This window comes from Drosophila sulfurigaster, chromosome 2L, assembly GCF_023558435.1.
Source record: "Drosophila sulfurigaster albostrigata strain 15112-1811.04 chromosome 2L, ASM2355843v2, whole genome shotgun sequence".
Taxonomy (NCBI): Eukaryota; Metazoa; Arthropoda; class Insecta; order Diptera; family Drosophilidae; genus Drosophila; species Drosophila sulfurigaster.
In genome coordinates this window covers 21,735,931-21,753,784 of record NC_084881.1, presented here as the reverse complement: position 1 = coordinate 21,753,784, position 17,854 = coordinate 21,735,931, and the positions used below count along the sequence as shown (strand labels likewise).

General features: G+C 34.5%; 1 protein-coding gene across 1 annotated transcript in view; it reads left to right on the top strand.

The window, feature by feature from the left end:
* Positions 1 to 17,854, top strand: part of LOC133836169 (uncharacterized) — a 75,364-nt gene that overhangs the window by 4,868 nt on the left and 52,642 nt on the right. Inside the window, exon 2 of the mRNA XM_062266500.1 lies at positions 5,172 to 5,622. Within this exon, the coding sequence (XP_062122484.1) occupies positions 5,328 to 5,622 (295 nt within the window). The 5' untranslated portion in view covers positions 5,172 to 5,327. The remainder of the gene's footprint in view (positions 1 to 5,171; positions 5,623 to 17,854) is intronic.

Genomic DNA, 17,854 nt, shown 5'->3' with positions numbered 1-17,854 from the left:
CATAGGGTAGAAGGGTATTATAACTTTGTGCCGGCAGGAAATGTATGTAACAGGTAGAAGGAGGCATCTCCGACCCTATAAAGTATATATATTCTTGATCAGCGTCAACAGCCGAGTCGATATAGCCATGTCCGTCTGTCCGTCTGTCCGTCTGTCCGTCTGTCCGTCTGTGTGTCTGTCCGTCTGTCCGTCTGTCCGTCCGTCCGTATGAAACACTGGATCTCAGAGACTATAAGAGATAGAGCTATAATTTTTTTTCGACAGCATTTGTTATGTTTGCACGCAGATCAAGTTTGTTTCAAATTTTGCCACGCCCACTTCCGCCCCGCAAATCAAAAAATCGAATAACAAGCGTAATTTTAAAGCTAGAGTCACGAATTTTGGTATATGCAATAATTACTGTAATAATTATGATTCCTGAAAATTTGGTTGCGATCAGATAAAAATTGTGGAAGTTATTAAAGAAATACTTTCGTATGGGCAAAAACTCCTACTTACTAGGGGTCTGAGTTGCTTTGGCCGACAATCTGGTACATTGTGCCGTCTATGGTATATTTTGAATGCGGTACTATATCGATATACCACATATACCATTTGGTATATTTTTTAGTATTTTTTTTAGTATTTTCGGTATATTTTGAAAATGATACCGCAATATTTTGCCTTTATTTAAAATGGGTAGCGGGTATCTCACAGTCGAGCACACTCGACTGTAACTTTCTTACTTGTTATTATCTAGCTTTGAGGTTATGCTAAATAAAACTATAAACCGAATTTCGCTCAAATAAATATTATGTCTGACTTTAACATAATTGTTTTGATACTTCTTTGCTCTAAATTTGCATATTGCTGATAGGTTCTTTTTGTGCTTTTCTGTTTTTCGGTGCTAATTAAACCAAAAGTTTGCACAAAGTTCAAATTATGCCGCATCTTTCACGTACATTTTTTAATCAAATTAGCATTGAGCCTACAAAGCTTTTGGCCATATACATTATGCAGAACAAAAATAAGTGTGAGAGAGAGAGGTGCGAATTTAAGCAGCGTAACTTTGTGTGTGTGCTGTTAACACTCAGTATTGAAAATCGTTTATTGCATTCATTTTGCTGACCACATTGAAGATTGCATGGCTGCAATTCAATTGTGTTGAACTTTTGAATAACGTTCGTTCATTTCATTGTCGTATGCAAAGTGAATATCGTTGTTTCTTACTCAAATATTTAATTTGTACACAATGCTGCTGCCATTTGCTTACACACTTTTCTTTTTTCTTTTTTCGTTTATATTTTTATTTTTGTATTAAATTTACGGAATTTTCATATTGAATTGTTCGTCGATTAATTTATTGTTCCCTGCAGCGTATATAAACGAACATTGTTTCATCGACTTGAGACTGCAGTTAATTGCTTTTTTTTTTTTTGTTTAAATTTATCGAATGGAATTTTAAAATTTTATTATCGAAGAAAATCGATTGTCAATAGAATGGTTGAAAAGATTTATGGAATAAAAATAAATGAATAATGAAAATAATTTAGTACTAGTTTCAATAACAAGGAAAATAATGAAGAAAAGATTATAAATTAAATAAATTTTCGAATATAAATTAAAAAATAGAAATATTTCTTTATTTATTTATAGGTTAGCTATAATTAAAATTAATACTAACGCTATTGGTAAAGCAATGGCAGCGAAGGCCTTCAGCTTAAGAAATATAAATAAATTAAAGATTTGTAGGCTAAATAAATAATTGAAATTATAATAAAGAAATAAAAGGCAATTGGCTGTTGATAGTACATTAAAAAAGAGGATATAAATTCAAAATACAAAATACAAAAAAAAAATTACATTAATCTGTCAAATATATTTTTAATTTAATTTTAAATTTAGCAATTTATCAGTTTTGCGAGTAAATGGACACATGGAGTAAAGTACCAAATTCCGTTGCCTGCTTTTAGGCGCAAATAAAAGAGAAAAACAGTTTATTTTAATTTTCATTAATTTATTAATAAATCAGGCAAATTTATTTTGCATTTTATTACAATTTTCTATGTATGAGTAAGTTAATCTAAAATAATTTATTCATGCAGCAAGGTTATAAATTTAGTTGCCTACTTTTGGGCGCAAGTTGTAAATTCAGCAGTAAATTAAATATATTGGATAATATTTGTAAGATAAATAATAAAACATTAGCATAAGAAGACATACTGAGATTAAGTAGCGAGATAAAGAACAGAAAGAATACCATTTTCTTTTAATCTCTGGTCCGCTCTACAGGGTATTTGAATGTTGAGTTCGTCTTACTCTATATTGTTTTTTTCTGAATATTTATGGAGTTCAAATGTTTCCGACATTGAAGTACTTTGTTCTTTCGTACCTGCCTTTTTTTTGCATATTTGTATCGCTATCTGTTTTTGCAACATGTCAATGCTAACAACTGCATAAATATTAACTTTGCTCGACTCATTTAAATTTGATGCAGAATAAATAACATTGAAGTGCTACACATATTCACACACACATTCGACAGATGGGAAGATATAGAGAGAATCGCGACAATTGCCGAAATGCCAAAAATCCAATTAAAATGTTAATTTTTGCGTAAACAATAACAAACAATGAAATTTTATGCTAGCTAGCTGCTGTTAATTTACATCATTGGCATAAACGACATAAGCCCCAAAAGTGCAGAGCAATCCCTCAGCTCACACGATGACACACACACTGACACTGACAATTTGTCAGTGTTGCCAACTCTTAGTGGTCGTTTATAGCAGTGAAAGCATAAAAAAATAGCCAAAAATAGCTAGATTTCTTAAAAAATAGTAAATTTAAATAGCCGTTAGTTTTCAATGACAAAATCTTATATTTTTGTACATTCAGTGTTGATTATTTATTGATTCTTCTTCGATAAGCAAATTGTTTAAAACTTGCCCAATTTCCACCTCCTCGGAGCCAATATATTAGAAAAATGCGGTAAACTCACCAAGTATTTTTGTAAAGCTTATATCTGTCGATTCATCGATCAATAAGCTAAATTTTGAATTTGCAATGTCGTTTTGCAGACATTCTTGGAAATGTGGCGACAGCACATTTTTTATAACTGTCATGCACTTTGTTTGATGAATTTTTAACTGGCTTTCTTTAAAGATTTGCGCGCACAAATTATTAAGGTGGTCAACCGAACTGATTGAACAGTATTGACCCACAAACAAGCAGAGAGCAGATTCCTTTGAGGATGTCTCTGTAGATGTTTTGGAAAACTCTATTGTTTGGTTACCTCGCCGTACTTCAAGGTTTGCCTTGTGTTTTTTTAGTTTCAATGGGCGATTTCAAGTCCCACAACTTAGCATTTAATGTGCATTTGCAATATTTGCAAAATGCTTTTAATTTGTTAGTTAAATCTTTTGCAATACAGTCCTTAAGTTGGGGATCCTCCAACTAAGCATCGCGAACTTTTTGTTTAGACAATTTAAGAAACAACCGCACAAACACAATAATCAGTGTATTTGAATTAGGGATGGTAGCATTGCGAGCGCGAAACGATGTTGAGAAAATACCAAGTACCCAAAAGCTACAAAGGGGTAAATAATATTTTAGTATTTAAAATACACAATTCAGTCACGCTGGGCGGTAAACGTGGTGTGTATATATCGATAGCCACAAACAACTTCTCTATTGCCAATATACGATTTCCGAAAATTAAATTTGAATGTCACTTTTTTTTAGTCGACTTTAAATAAAGAAATATAATCAAATATTACAAATAATTTAAAATAGCTAAAAAATAGCAAATTTTTTTTGTGAAATAGCCAACATAACAGGCTCTAGCAAAATTGAGTGGTTTCTAGTTTTAGGTCATGCAAAATAGCCAAATCTGGCTAGAAAATAGCCAAGTTGGCAACACCTATTTGTCAGAGGGAGAGAGAGAGAGAGAGATGCAGAGAGAGGGAGGGAAATCAGCTGCAAAGAGACGCACACACACTAATAAGCTGCAAGCTGTGAGATAATCACGGCATTTAAATACTTACATATTACGAATGCGGTTCTCCTGGTCATTGTTATTGTATTCGTCATTATTGTTGTTATTTTCGTTGTTGTTGTTGGTGTTACTGTTATGCTGCTGTAAATATTGTTGTTATTGTGTAATGAGCTGTTTGGGGCGTTTGGCGCCCAATCAAACAATGAGTAAAATGGACATGAAATTAACACAAAGCCTGCGGCAGTGCCACACAGGTAATTGTTATGCGAACTGTGGCCGCAATTTGCTATAGGTAATCGGTATTCGGTAATCGGGCAATCGAAATAAAAGCAACCAAACGTTCAGCGAACTGCAAATAATGCTGTTGTCAACGCAGGTTTGAGTGCATGGCAGGCAATTGAATATTCTTAATAAATAATAATTAATGTTGATTTATTTTTCAATGCTACTGTTCTGCATTTAAATGTGTCAGATTTTATACCCAAGCTAATTATTTCATGCAGAGAACTTTTGAAATTTTCATTAATATATAAGTAAGCGTTATTTATTTCTTAATACTACAAATATAACCACAACAAGAATTGCAATGGAATTTATCAGTACATAAAAGCATTTCATTTTTTTTCTCTCTTGCAATTTCTTTCACTCAGCAATGTTGCGAAATTTTGTTGCCTACTTTTAAGCGCGAGGTGTAATTCAAACGTATTAATTTTGGATGGCAGGGTTATGTGCAAGACATGCAATTAAGTATTATTAATAAACAATAATGAAGCTAAATTTCTTTATTAATGCTGTTCCTTACAATACAACTTGAATTGCATTTAACAGTTAATATTGTCGAGCAAATTAATTCATGTGACAAAAGTTCAAATTTCATTGCCTACTTTTGTGCGCAATGTGTAATTTTCATTTGCTAATCGGCTAAAGACTTAAAATACCCCCGAGTACAAATAAAACTAGCATTTGCAGTCAATTAAATAACATAAATAAATAATAAACAAGTGTGAATTTTAGCAAAGGCATTTGATTACATTTCTCATGACGAGAAGCTCAAGCTTGAAATTGAAAATAGCATAGCATACTTTTGAGCTGGTAATTTAAGTCGATTGCTTTATTAATTTAATCTGACTGTGTGTGTGTGTAAAATTAATTGCCTAAATTGATTGTTTATTCGGGTGATTTTCTTCTATTGCAGCGTTCCACATTCACACAAACTTCGTGTCTCGGCTCTTGGGTAAATCATGTGAAAGAGCCAAGCCATTGAGAAGCATTAATCTAATTCATCAAATGCCTCTAATCAAGCTCGACCGAAACAATAAGGACAAACAATAAAAGCAGACAAGTGCGGCAAATGGAAGGCAACGGCACTAGGAAAATGTCCATTGACGGCAAGTGGCAACGACGGCGACGGGAACGGGGACGGGGCAAGTGTGTTCAGCCATTGCTGGCAGTGGCAGTTGCAAGGCTGCTACTCATTGCGATAGGGCTGCCCACAATGATAAATGCAACAACGATGAAGGCAACTTTAATTGCAACAGCAACAGCAACAGCAGCAGCAGCTGCAGCTGCCACAACGACGACGAGTGCAACGGAACAGCTCGAGGCGAATGTTGGCCAGCAACAAGAGGAAAGCATTAAGTCAATATGTAAGTACATGTTTAAACATATACATAAATGTATGTATGTATATTTTGTATATCCTTTTACTACATACGACCAAACGATTTGTATTTGTACATTTAACTGGAATTTGTCCTGCGAGCGAGCTGGCAACGAAACATATTTGCTCAGCCTGCCGGCGATGAATGTTGAACGTTGCGTTTCACAATGATTTTCCATAAGTAGACTGAATCCTGCTCGAGTGCGGCAACCGCTTGATTAATCCCCATAACAAAATAGAACAGAGAAGAGAAGTTGCAACATCAGCAAGGCAGTTGGTTGCAACAATTAAAATTATCAACATTAGTTTAGCTTGTCTCTGATTAAATTACTTATGCATATGAAATGCATTTCATTGCAATCCAACACATCTGCGTGTTGCCCAAAACTACAATTTATAATTAACCACATTTATGCATTGATTCAAGTTTGTTTGATGAACTCACTGGGCAAATGTTGTGAAGATAAATTTGGGAAATAAAATCATGCTAGAAATGTAGCTAATTAATGGATTTTGCTTGCGAGGAGTATCATCAAATATTGCAGTGCTTTCAATGTGATATTTCATTTACTAGTAGAACATAAATTATTTATATAATAGTGTAGCTTAAGTCGAAGTAAAAATAATATAAAAGAGAGAAAGAACAGTAATTTTGCAGTGCTTTCAATGTGATATTTCATTTACTAGTAGAACATAAATTATTTATATAATAGTGTATCTTAAGTCAAAGTAAAAATAATATAAAAGAGATTGAACATTAAATAGAGCTACTAAAGCTATCCCAAATCCAAAAATTGCTAAAAAAAATTTGATAGAAGTAATAAAAAGTTTAGCTAGAAATCATCATATTAAATTCAAATATGCCCTGAGAAATCAACAAAAGAGCAAAAGCTTTATTTTTTTGCAACGAAAACATTCATCTTGTTGGCATGTTATTTTCTGTATTTTTACTCTGGAGTTGTAAAACGATGTAAATTTGCGCATTTTACATATCGAAATATAGACAAACATGTTGTTATTTTGTGAGCACAGGCATTTATGCATATTTCTTGATATTACTCGTGGAACAACAAGCGGATGCAATATGCGTATTCAACGTAGACAATATTGACTTTAGCTGCAAACTAATATGAAGTGAGTTTAATATTTTCACAGAATTTACAGAGGATTTTTGGCTCAATGTTTGCTGGTCTGGCTGAGCTTTAATATCACAAGTCAGATATTTATGACTCGGAGTTTTGAGCTGGGCTGTCAGAAGAAGCGAAAAGTTTTTGTATGCAAAGTGAGCAGTATATAAAATCAGGCATTCAATTTGCTTATCATATCATAGCCAGACACATGGCAAGGAGTCAGAGTCAGAGTCAGAATTAAAGTGCAGCCTCATGCAAAACTACGATGTTTAACAATATGGGAGAAATATGCGATGTCATAAAGTAATATACATCCTCAAAGCAGAACCTTGAGAGAATTTAATGCAATGTACATTATTGTATATTAAGCATTGTATACATTGTAATAAACTCGAGTTAGGTGGGGGGTGGGAGAGTCATGAGAATCCTTGTCTGAGCAGGTTTTTGCTAAATCAAATATAATTCATACGCAGCGTTGGATGGCCTGTTAATTTATGGGCAACTTTTTGCTTGGCCGTCGTTTAATGCAGTAAACGCCTAAATCAATTATGGAGCAGCAGCTGAAGCAGAGGCAGAGGTAGAGGCAAGAGGAGGAGAGTAAGAGCCAGAGCATGAGCGTAGCGAGGTGCACTGAGGCAAAAGCGAAAGCAAATAAGAAGTTGGCATAAAGAATAAAATCTACTTAGCACATGTAGGACCTTAATTAAATCATGTCCCAGCAGTGGCAGCAGCCACAGCGAATAGAGAAACACAGAAAAAGTGAAAGAGAAAGAGAATACAGAGTAGACTCAACGTCCTTCATGTCCTTTTGTCGACATAACTCAGCGGCAGGCTGTTAGGTTTGCGGCTTTAACGCCAAAGCCAAAGCGACAAGGACTCGCTTTTATGATTATTATCATTATTACTTGCTGCGCGTACTTGTTGTTGTACTTTCTCCCTCACATTGTTGTTGTTGTTGCTGCAGGTCGTTGTGTGCTTATTGTTATGTTGTACAATTTGCCAGGCGTTCGGAGGGCAAAAGCAAAGGCAAAAAAAGAAAACAGTGAAAAAACAGGGGAGACAAAATTACTAAAAAAAAAAAAAAATTATCATCACTGAACACTGAAGTGAGTGCCGAACACGTGCTATGTAAAATACTCATTTACAACAAAAACAAAAAATAATAAAAATATAAAACAACGAAGCGCAACAAAATCTGAAATGTGTCCCAAGTCTTTAATTCAACACGCGCGTTAATTGAATTTTTATTTTTACACTTTTCTCGCAATTGTTTGGCATTCTTTTGTTCCAGTTTTTTTTTGTGGATTTTATCTACAAAAAGTAAATTGCAATGCTTATGAACATTTTGCAGTTTTTAGTTGGTTAACTTTAATGCTTTGACCTGCAGCTGATGAAAAATCAATTGCACATTTGCTCGCACAGAAAACTATTTTTTCCTTCTCTAGTCTAATTAAATTAAAAAAGGTTTGACACATAAAGTATCAATTAAATTTAATAATATACTTTAAAGCTTTTGTTGTAGATTTGTAAAAAATTGATAATGTAATCGGAAAAGAAGATTACATATTTTTTTTTGGAACTTCAAAGTTTACAAATGTTTCTTTACATCAAGTATTTAATCCTTTGTTTTAATTGTAATATGAATTCCTCGAATTTAGGCAAAAACAGGAAATAAACAAATAAGATAAATAATTTCTACGAATGTTGTCTTAGGTGACTGACTGACTGATGATCTGTCATGACATTTCCTTAGTACTGTTTTATTTAATTCCGCTTTCAAGCCTTGTTTTTTATTTGCAATTATAATGAGCAATGGCAAAGACGTCTTTGACAGAACGTTTTGCTATGAAATTGTGCCATTCACATTGGATATTTAATAATCTTTTGAAGTGCTTATCAAAACAAGAAGTAAGTTAATTACATTTTTATTTATAGCTGGATAATTGTGAAGGCAACTTTCTGCCTGTCTGATGATGTCTGTCAGTGAGAGCCTTGAACTCCAGGTTGTATCATCAATTGAATACTTGGCTTGGTTTGGCTTGTCCTGGCAGACAGTTGATTTTGCCGTATTGTGTTAGCTAGATGTCTGCCAAATTAATTTACTGTTGTTGTCCCGCACACAGAAAGAATGTCAAGGGTTTTTATTTGTTTATGTGTGTGTGTGTGTGTCGAGCTATTTGGCTCTGGTTTTGACATTGTTGCCATAGACATGCTTGTAAGGGTTATCAGCTTTGACATTGCCAGCGTTGCTAAGCACAACTTAAAGTACACTCACAAATACACACGCACAACACGATGACACTTGAGCAGTGAAATAAATTTTAAGCAGCTCGCAGACTTTCATGCTCGCAGTCGTATTTGCAATCGCAAACGCAATCGCAATCGCACTCGCTCACTCATCCTCTTCACTTGTAAACTCGTGCAACTCTTTAGCTCGAAATCCTTGCAAGAGGCGAAAGCGACGTATGTGTGTGTGTGTGTGAGTGTGTTTGTGTGTGCTTGTGGCACTCAAAAGCCCAGCCAACCACTCACACGATAGCAGCAAATTTTATTCGCTGATTTATTTAGTGGCTCTCATCCCAGAATATTTGCTCTCGTTGCATTTCAGCAAAATTTTGTTAACATTTTTATGGCCATGAGTTGAAATTAACTTGTTACCAGCAGCGACGACGACGACGACGTCGACGTCGACCAACTAAATTTTATACACAAATGCGCATAAATCACTTTTTTTTGGGCGACGCCTTCCATTTTGGCTTTGCTGCTCATCCGCCACCTCTAGCTGGTATTACGTATACGCAGCGTGTTGTTAATTTTTATGTTGCTTTAAGTAGCTGACATATTTTATGGCACCGCTACGAGAGCGAGATAGATATAGAAAGATTTTAAGCTGCCACCACCGCAGCACTCACAGCACTCACAACACTCACAACAGCAGCATCGTCGTGGTCCTCGGCTTAAGTAATTTAAAAGGCGACTAATTTGCTTGAATGTGGTTTACGGTTCGTGAAGCACTTGGCATTGAAATTGAAATTCATGTTGTATGTAATGTTTTGACTAAAAGTTTACGTGCAAATTGAATACAAAATGGAATTTAAAGTTTATTCCGAAAGTTGCATGTAAATAAAATTGATCAAAGGATTTTTTCAATTGATGATGAAATTCCATTCAAATTGATCAGAAAATAAAATGCAAATTGTAACTACAAATTGAAAAGTGTAAATTCTAAGTATAGTAAACATAAGACTCTAATTAAAACCATATTTATTTTTAATTGAAACACCGTAAGCTTTGTATTCAAAAAAGACTTTTAATTGCAATTCAAAAAAAAATAAATAAATATAAGTTTACTTTCTGCTTAGAGAACTTTAAGCAAACAAACTGAACCAATTAAAGATTAAATGCTTGTTATTATGTATTTAAATTGGCAAAAAGTAATGGGTTTATACCATAAAAAGCAAATTTGAAAACATTTTGTAAGCAACTACTAACGTTGCCTGCTTAAAGTTTTCACTGCAGAGTGTTGTTGAAAGTATCCTTTCGCTAAGGAGCTTAAGTGCTGCTTCAATGTGTGTGCAATGAACAACATAACAACTATGTACAACTGAGAACTCTGTCCTTCTCTCTCTTTCCCTCTCTGTAAGTTGTGTTGTGTGTGTTGTGTGCTCACCTGCACTTTGACTTTAGTCACTGTCAGTCAATTCCTTTTGCTACTGCTGCCTGCTGCTGGCTCCAAAAGCATATATTGACACTCGTTGTCAGTTGCCAAGTTGATGAGGGCAAGGTCTTTGCCAAAAAAACGCTGCAATTGCAGTTGCACTCGCAGCACAAATTTGTGGAGGCACACAGTCCAAGCAGCAGCTGCTTTCTGCTTGTCTTCCACTTGACTCGGCCCTGCTGCCCCAGCTCCATCCACACTTACAGCCAGAAGTCAGCGAGCGCAACGCAACGCATCGCAGATGAAAAGTCAACAACAAATGCAACGACAAGGACTTACCAGCTCCAGTGACATATATAATGCTGCTGTTGACTTCACGTCGCCGTCGTCTCCTTGCCCAGTCATAAGCGCAGACAATGGACCACGCCCACTGGCAGTCTCTTACGCCACTTCGCCCACCACTTTCCCCCCACACTCTTGCTTCACATTCCATGTGCTACGCAGCGTTGCGTAAATGAACTCAAACTTTAAGTTGATGCGCTTCAAAGCGGACGAAAGCGCTGTCGAAGCGGCTCGGGGAGAGGAAACAGGAAAACAAGATCGTAAAATAATTTTATTACCCACCAGCCTGGCCGCACAATTAAACTTGCCAAAGGGTCTCCCCTCCTGCTTCTGCTTTCCGCCTCTACCGCGAGTTCAGCGACTTTTGCTGGCAATTTTTATATCATCAGTCGAAAAAAAAAAAAAAAAATGAAAATGTAATACGAAAATGGGAAAATGGTAAAAAACGCTGGAATGCAAAACGTGCGCGGCCATTTGTCGTGGCAATTAAAAAGTTTAGATTATTTTGTAACAATATAATGGGCGTACGATGGGGCGTGGCATGGCCATTATATCGACTTGATGACAAGGTAAAAGCTGCCGCATTTCCTTAAGCCTCAATTCATAAATTGCATAAAAATGACTGAAACAGAGACTGAGAGAGAGTCATAAAAACGGCAGCTATTGTTAAGTGAAGTGGAGACAACGAGGACTATATATATACTATATATACCGCAGAAGAAGGGTTATATTAAAAATTTTTAATGATATTTAATTTTAATAATGAAGACAAAGTGGCAGACTGTTGGCCAGCTGCTACAGCTGTTCATTGCGGACAATTCGAAACCATGATGCGGCCAATTAAAATTGCACCAAAATTAATGAGCTGACTGACGTGCCTTAAAATGTCATTATTGTTGTGTTATTGTCCTCCCCTTCCAAAAAAAAACCTTCTTCTCCCCAGCTATTGTTGTTGTGGCAATCGCTCAATCATTTGGCAATTTTAAGCCGGCTATTAAACTGGTGGACATATTGAAATGGTTGGTCATTAAACTTATATGTTCATGCATACCATATTCTTTCCGTTTTTTGTTAGTTATTTTTATTGGCGCTGAGTTGGAAAGGCTGCAAAGTAAAGCTGTGCATTTAATGTGGTAGTATACTTGATAATACCCTATTGACAATTGTTTATGAGTGTCGTAAAAGTAGCAAAATTGAACTAGAGTAGAGATAGGAAAAGGAAATTAAAAGATGGATATATATATATATACATATATAATAAGTAGATACATATGTATGTATATAATAAGTAGACAAAAGCCTTGTAAAAACTTTCCTTCGAAATATTAGTATTATTATTATTCTTTTTTTTATTATAATAATGAATAAAATTCCTTATTTTTATGAGAAAAGTAAGGTGTTCAGGCTCTAACTAATATTATAAACATATATGCAGAAGTTAAATGCAGCGCAAGAAATGCCATTTTTTAATTTTAATTCTTTTTAATCAATTTTCAGAAAATAAGTTGTAGAGACTAATTTGAAATTCATTGGGTAAACGATTCAGAGCCAATGATGCACTTTTTTTATTTATACATTTAATGAATTCAAAATTTCAATATATGTATTAAATTTTCCTTTTGACTTTATTTTAATGAAATTAGTTGTCACTTAGCATGAGAATATTGGGAAAGACAAATGATAGAGTGAAAAACACGCGTTGGGAAATTGTCTCTTTCATTTTACGATCATCCGTTTTATTTATCTTTTCGACTAAGACTGATCGTGTCGCTTACATTCGGAAGTATAGATTATTAAAAAAGATGAGAGAGTAATAAAGAGAGCATAACTAACATCACGAGAGAGTTGTTAGAATAACCCAGATAGAGTAAAGTGAATTTGTGTGTGTTCTACAACAAAATGCAAATATTAATTTGCTTTGCTGTCGTTTAAAAAATAAAAATTAAATATAAATTGCAATAAGCAATATTGGAAATAATTTCAGCATACACATGACATAAATTTAATATCTTTGTCAATGTCAAACAAATTGAAAGCATTCAGACTTTTTAATGAAATTTTATACAAAACCCACGCGAATGTTTTTACCATTTTCTTCAGTCGGCTAAGTTCATTTTACTCTCAGTCATTCTATACCCTGTAAGAATCTGTGTGTGTGTGTGTGTGTTGAAGGCGACATTATAGCCTGCTGTTGGTCTGCTGACTTTGCGGCCAACTCGGCGGCTGCTGCTGATAAAGGCAATGGCCTCAGCTTGGGTCACTCTCTTATCCTTCTATTTTTTGCTGCTGCCCTTGCTGTCGCAATTTAATAAACATAAATTTCATTTAAACAATACAGAGCAACAGCAAGAACAACAATTACATGAGCATGTGTGTGCATGTGTGTGTGTGCACACTATGCATATGGGCACGTAATTTTATATACATCATCTTTTTTGTTCTGTTTTATTTTTGTTTGCTACTCACATTTCGGCGGCGACTTTTTTTTTTTTGGTGTGTGTGTGTGTGTTGGCATGGTCCAACTTTTTGTCGCCAGCACGTCGTGAGCCCAAAAAAGCGAGTTGCTCGCCTGGTTAAGAGACGTTTGGCGAGACACACTCTATCGTGGCCGACCGTGGCATAGCACCCTAAAGGATATAAGGAAATCATATAAATACACGCTCATAAAAATCATGGCAGCATGTCCTTGCCTCTGTCTCTCTGTCTCTGAGTGTCTGTGTCTGTGTGGTGTGTGCGGTTATTGTCCTGCATACGTTGGCCTACTCTTTTCATTTATATTTTATTTCATTTTATTCTTCCATTTTTGGAATTTTGTTGCTACTTCTTGTTTTGTCTTTGGTTTTTATTTTATTGTATTATTTGTTTTCTCGCTGGGTGTTATGAATTGTTTTACATATACTTTAAATATGCGGCATATGTTTTTGGGCGCTCGCTTTGAATATTTACATGTATTTGCCGTTCGTTGTGCGACACTTTCATTGTGTGCCACAAATTACTTTTGGCCTGCTGCAGATGCTTCTCGCGCTCTTTTAAATTGCGAAAACCAAGCCAACAAATGCGGCACACATTCAATAGTAATGCGTTTGAAATTCAAGTTTTGCACTTGTTGAGTGTGCAGGATTTTAAAAGTCAAATCTAAACAACATTGATGTTAGGACTTTCTAACATAATACTTAAGAAAGCTGCAGTCAAAAATATATCTAATTAATATTCAACAAATATAAAATATATATAAGCTTAAATTTGGTACATCACTCTACCATTTCGTTAAAAATATTCTATAGAGTAGAAAATATGCCAGAAGGTCTTAAAATATTCCAATTTATATTCAAGAGGAATACTAAAATATATCGATGCCTATATTTGGTATACCAATATAATATTTCATTGAAAGATTAGAGTAGAAAATATACCGAATTGTTGTACAACACACCAAACTAATATTTCAAAGGAATACAAAAATTTATTGATGACTAAAATATTCTATATAATAGAAAATATACCAGATTGTGTTAAAATATACGAAATTAATATTACAAAAATAGAATAATATACCGATGACTACATTCGGTATATCAATATACTATTTCGATGAAAATATTCTGTAGAGGATTGTCGTAAAAATACCGAATTATTATTCCAAAACTATACTTAAATATACCGATGACAAAATTTGGCATATCGATATAGAGTAGAAAATAAACCAGATTGTCCATTAATGCAACTTAAAATTAAAAAAAAACGATCAAATGCTGCCATCTAAGCGAAGAGCAAGGGATGTGATCAAGTTAAACTGAAAATAAATTACAAATTGTTGAAGCAGACTGACGGCACCCAGTCTATAAAGTATTGTAATTGTCCTTATGTAATTTTGATTCACAAAACACGCACAATAAGGCAACCAATCTCTGAAATATATGAAGACTTATCCAGATAATTTATGTTGAAAATGATCAGCTGCAAATACTAAAGAAAAATCGAAGTGCAAATTATTGAACAAAGTGTTTCGTCTCGAAAGATCTCTGCTTTATTCATCATTTATTCGCGACTATTATGGCAATGTTAATTTGACATTATCTAGTCACTTCTTACCTTGGTTATCGATAGTGATGTTATTTTGCACAAATAATACTCTTTTAATGCTTTGCGTTCAATATGCAGAACACATACTATTGAGAGCATATGCTGCAATGAAGCTGCAGGAAATCTAATCAAATCGAGAACGTGTTCAATGCTAGCAGAATGTGTGTTGCACATTCGGGATAAGTGCAACTTTTTGGGCACCAAACATTGATTTCGAGTGTCGTAACAGATGCCACAGATTCCCTTGGCTAATTTGGCACGTGACATTGCAACTCATGCCCATAATAGTATGCTATACTTTTTTTTAATTAGCTGACGAAAGACGTATGCTGCATAAAAGTGCATTTATGTTAGATGACGTATACGCAGCGTAACACGTTTATAATTTGTTAATTGACTTTGATTGCATTTTGATGTTGTTCTGCTTGCCGTGAAGAGGAAGAGACTGAGACAAATCAAGCGCACACAAGTGATTTATGCCAAAATGCGTTTTCAATGATGTTGCGCAAAAACGCAAAACAAATTGTATTTTGGTGTGAGAGAACATTTTTTGGCAGCCAATGTACAAATAATGATTTGCTTGCTTGTTTTAGAGTGGGAGTCTGTGGCGTGCCGTGGCGTAGCGTGGTTATATGTGCGCTCAACCGAAATAATAGTAAGTCATAAATTTTGTGTGCTGCGACTAAATTTAATTTTAGTTGGCCAGCCGCAGTGGCAACTCAAAGACCAACTTCCCAATCACCGTCCATAAACTTTTTCTCCCTCTTTGTTGGTTTTTTTTTTGCGTTCCATTGCAACAGCATGTTGTTTTGTTTTTTTCTTTCTTTTTTTTCCTGTGTTCTAGGTAAAAGCGAGGAATTATGGCAGGGCATTGTACCCCAATCTATGGCAAAGTGTTGTTGTTGTTGTTGTTGATGTCGTGTATTGTATTGTATTGTATGTGTGTGTTTTATGTATGTATGTGCGGCAAGTATAATCTGTAACAAATCTTTCGTCTGCAAAAACATTAGCCTTACGACGCATAAAAGTTGACATATGTAGCAAACTGCAGGGCAGCCAGCAGAACAAACACACAAACTGAGCACAACTCGAAACGGGTGTGTAACGACTAGAATGTGCTCTATAAAGAAGTAAATAAATCAGAGAACACTAAATTCCCAATAAAAAAAAATAAGTGCACATATTATATAAGATGCTTGTTTAAATCACTGCTTAATATGGAAACATTTTTTAAATATTTAATTCAATAACATTTTTCAAAAGAGTAGAATAATGGGAGCTTTCTTTCAGTTTAAGATTGTGATCGATCTTGATTGAAGTTAAAAGTGAATTGATTTTTAATATTACTATCTAATTTCAATAGATTTTCTTTAGGGCTTTAATGCCTAATATTCTAAGAACTTTCTGAATGTTCAATTTTAATAGATATTGTTTATTGTTTCATTTTTAAAGAGTTTCATAGATTTAAAACTTCATAGATTTTTGTAACTTGTTAATTTTGTATCTTTTTTAAGAGCCCAATTACATTTAAATTTTTATTTTAAGTCCGAATTTGATACATTTTGTTGTGCTTTTATATTTAGCAATTTCTTTTTGATAATATAAATTGGACGAATTGTCGTGCTAAAAAGCATTTTTACATTTTATTTTGTATTTACTTTTGATTTTATAAACTTTTGACAGTTGCTCTTATTTAAACGCTTAGTTTATTTAATAGTTATATAACTGTTGACAGTTATTTTAATTTAAATGCTTAGTTTATTTAATAGTTACATACTTTTCTTTCTTTTAGGGTATGCAAATACACTAGCAAAAAATAAATACGTATACAATCAGATATATATGTAAAAAACATATATATGCTCGTTGTTGTTGCTGAAATAAGCCAAGTACAAACAAAATGCCATGACGCTTATATAATTTTTGGGGCTGACACCGCCAGGAGGGAGAAAAAAGAGCAGTGTCAAGGGGGAGCCTGTAAGCTACAAAGCCTTTTTGTTAGATTTATTTCCGTTTTCGCCACTTTTGTATGCAACTTTTTTCTCTCTCTCTCTCTCTGTCAGTTGTTGTGCTTTTGCGAATGTATGTGTGTGTTTATTTGTTTGCTTGTTTGTTTGTTTTGTTTGTTGGTTGGTAGTTTGATGTGTAATACTTTTGCTAGCTTGGCCCCCCCAGGGTGAAAGAGTCATCGCACATTCTCATGCGGGAGGACGAGCAATGTTCGAATTGTTGTCACTTCATGAAGCATTCAATTTTTCATTGGACTCTGTGTCACTTTGCTGTTGTGTGTTGTCGTTGTTGTCGTTGGGCAATGTAAATTGGGCGAAGGGAAATGTGTTGATGTTTATAAATAAATTAAAATTAAGTTTGACTGCAGCTTTTCACTGTACGAATGCGTGATACCAAAAGACTGAGTGAGGGGCTTAACAAACAGGGAGAGAAGGAAAAAATTAAATGATCAAAACAAGAGATAAAAGATTTAAGACTTGTTGGCAAAATATTTGCACAATAGCTGCAAGATAAGTAAAAGAATGTGTGTTATACAGTTAGCTAGGTCATAAATAAGAAAACAAAAGAAAATCGAATGTGAGAAAAGCAAAACTCTATTGTCATCAACATGTATGCATGCTATTTTAAGCTACTTGAAATGCAATTGTGCTTTCATATTAAATGCGATTAATGTAAATGAAATAACGCATTTGCAGCAAGTGCCAGAATTCAACTCAGTACTTTGACGAAACGAAATGAGAATTAAAGTTAAGAAAACGCTTTTATTCACTCATTTTCATTTTAATTATATAGTCTTTACAATCTTCTCCTCTTTTGACTTTAACTTATTGTAAGCGAACGCGCACATTTCTTCGCGTAAATCTTCGCTTATATTCCGCAACATTACAGCATAATTAAGCTGCAGCTGGTGCTGCTATTCCTGCTGTGGCTGCCACATGACCTTACACAAAAAAGATAGTAAGTACGAAGTGTACTCGACTAGAAAATTACCTGTA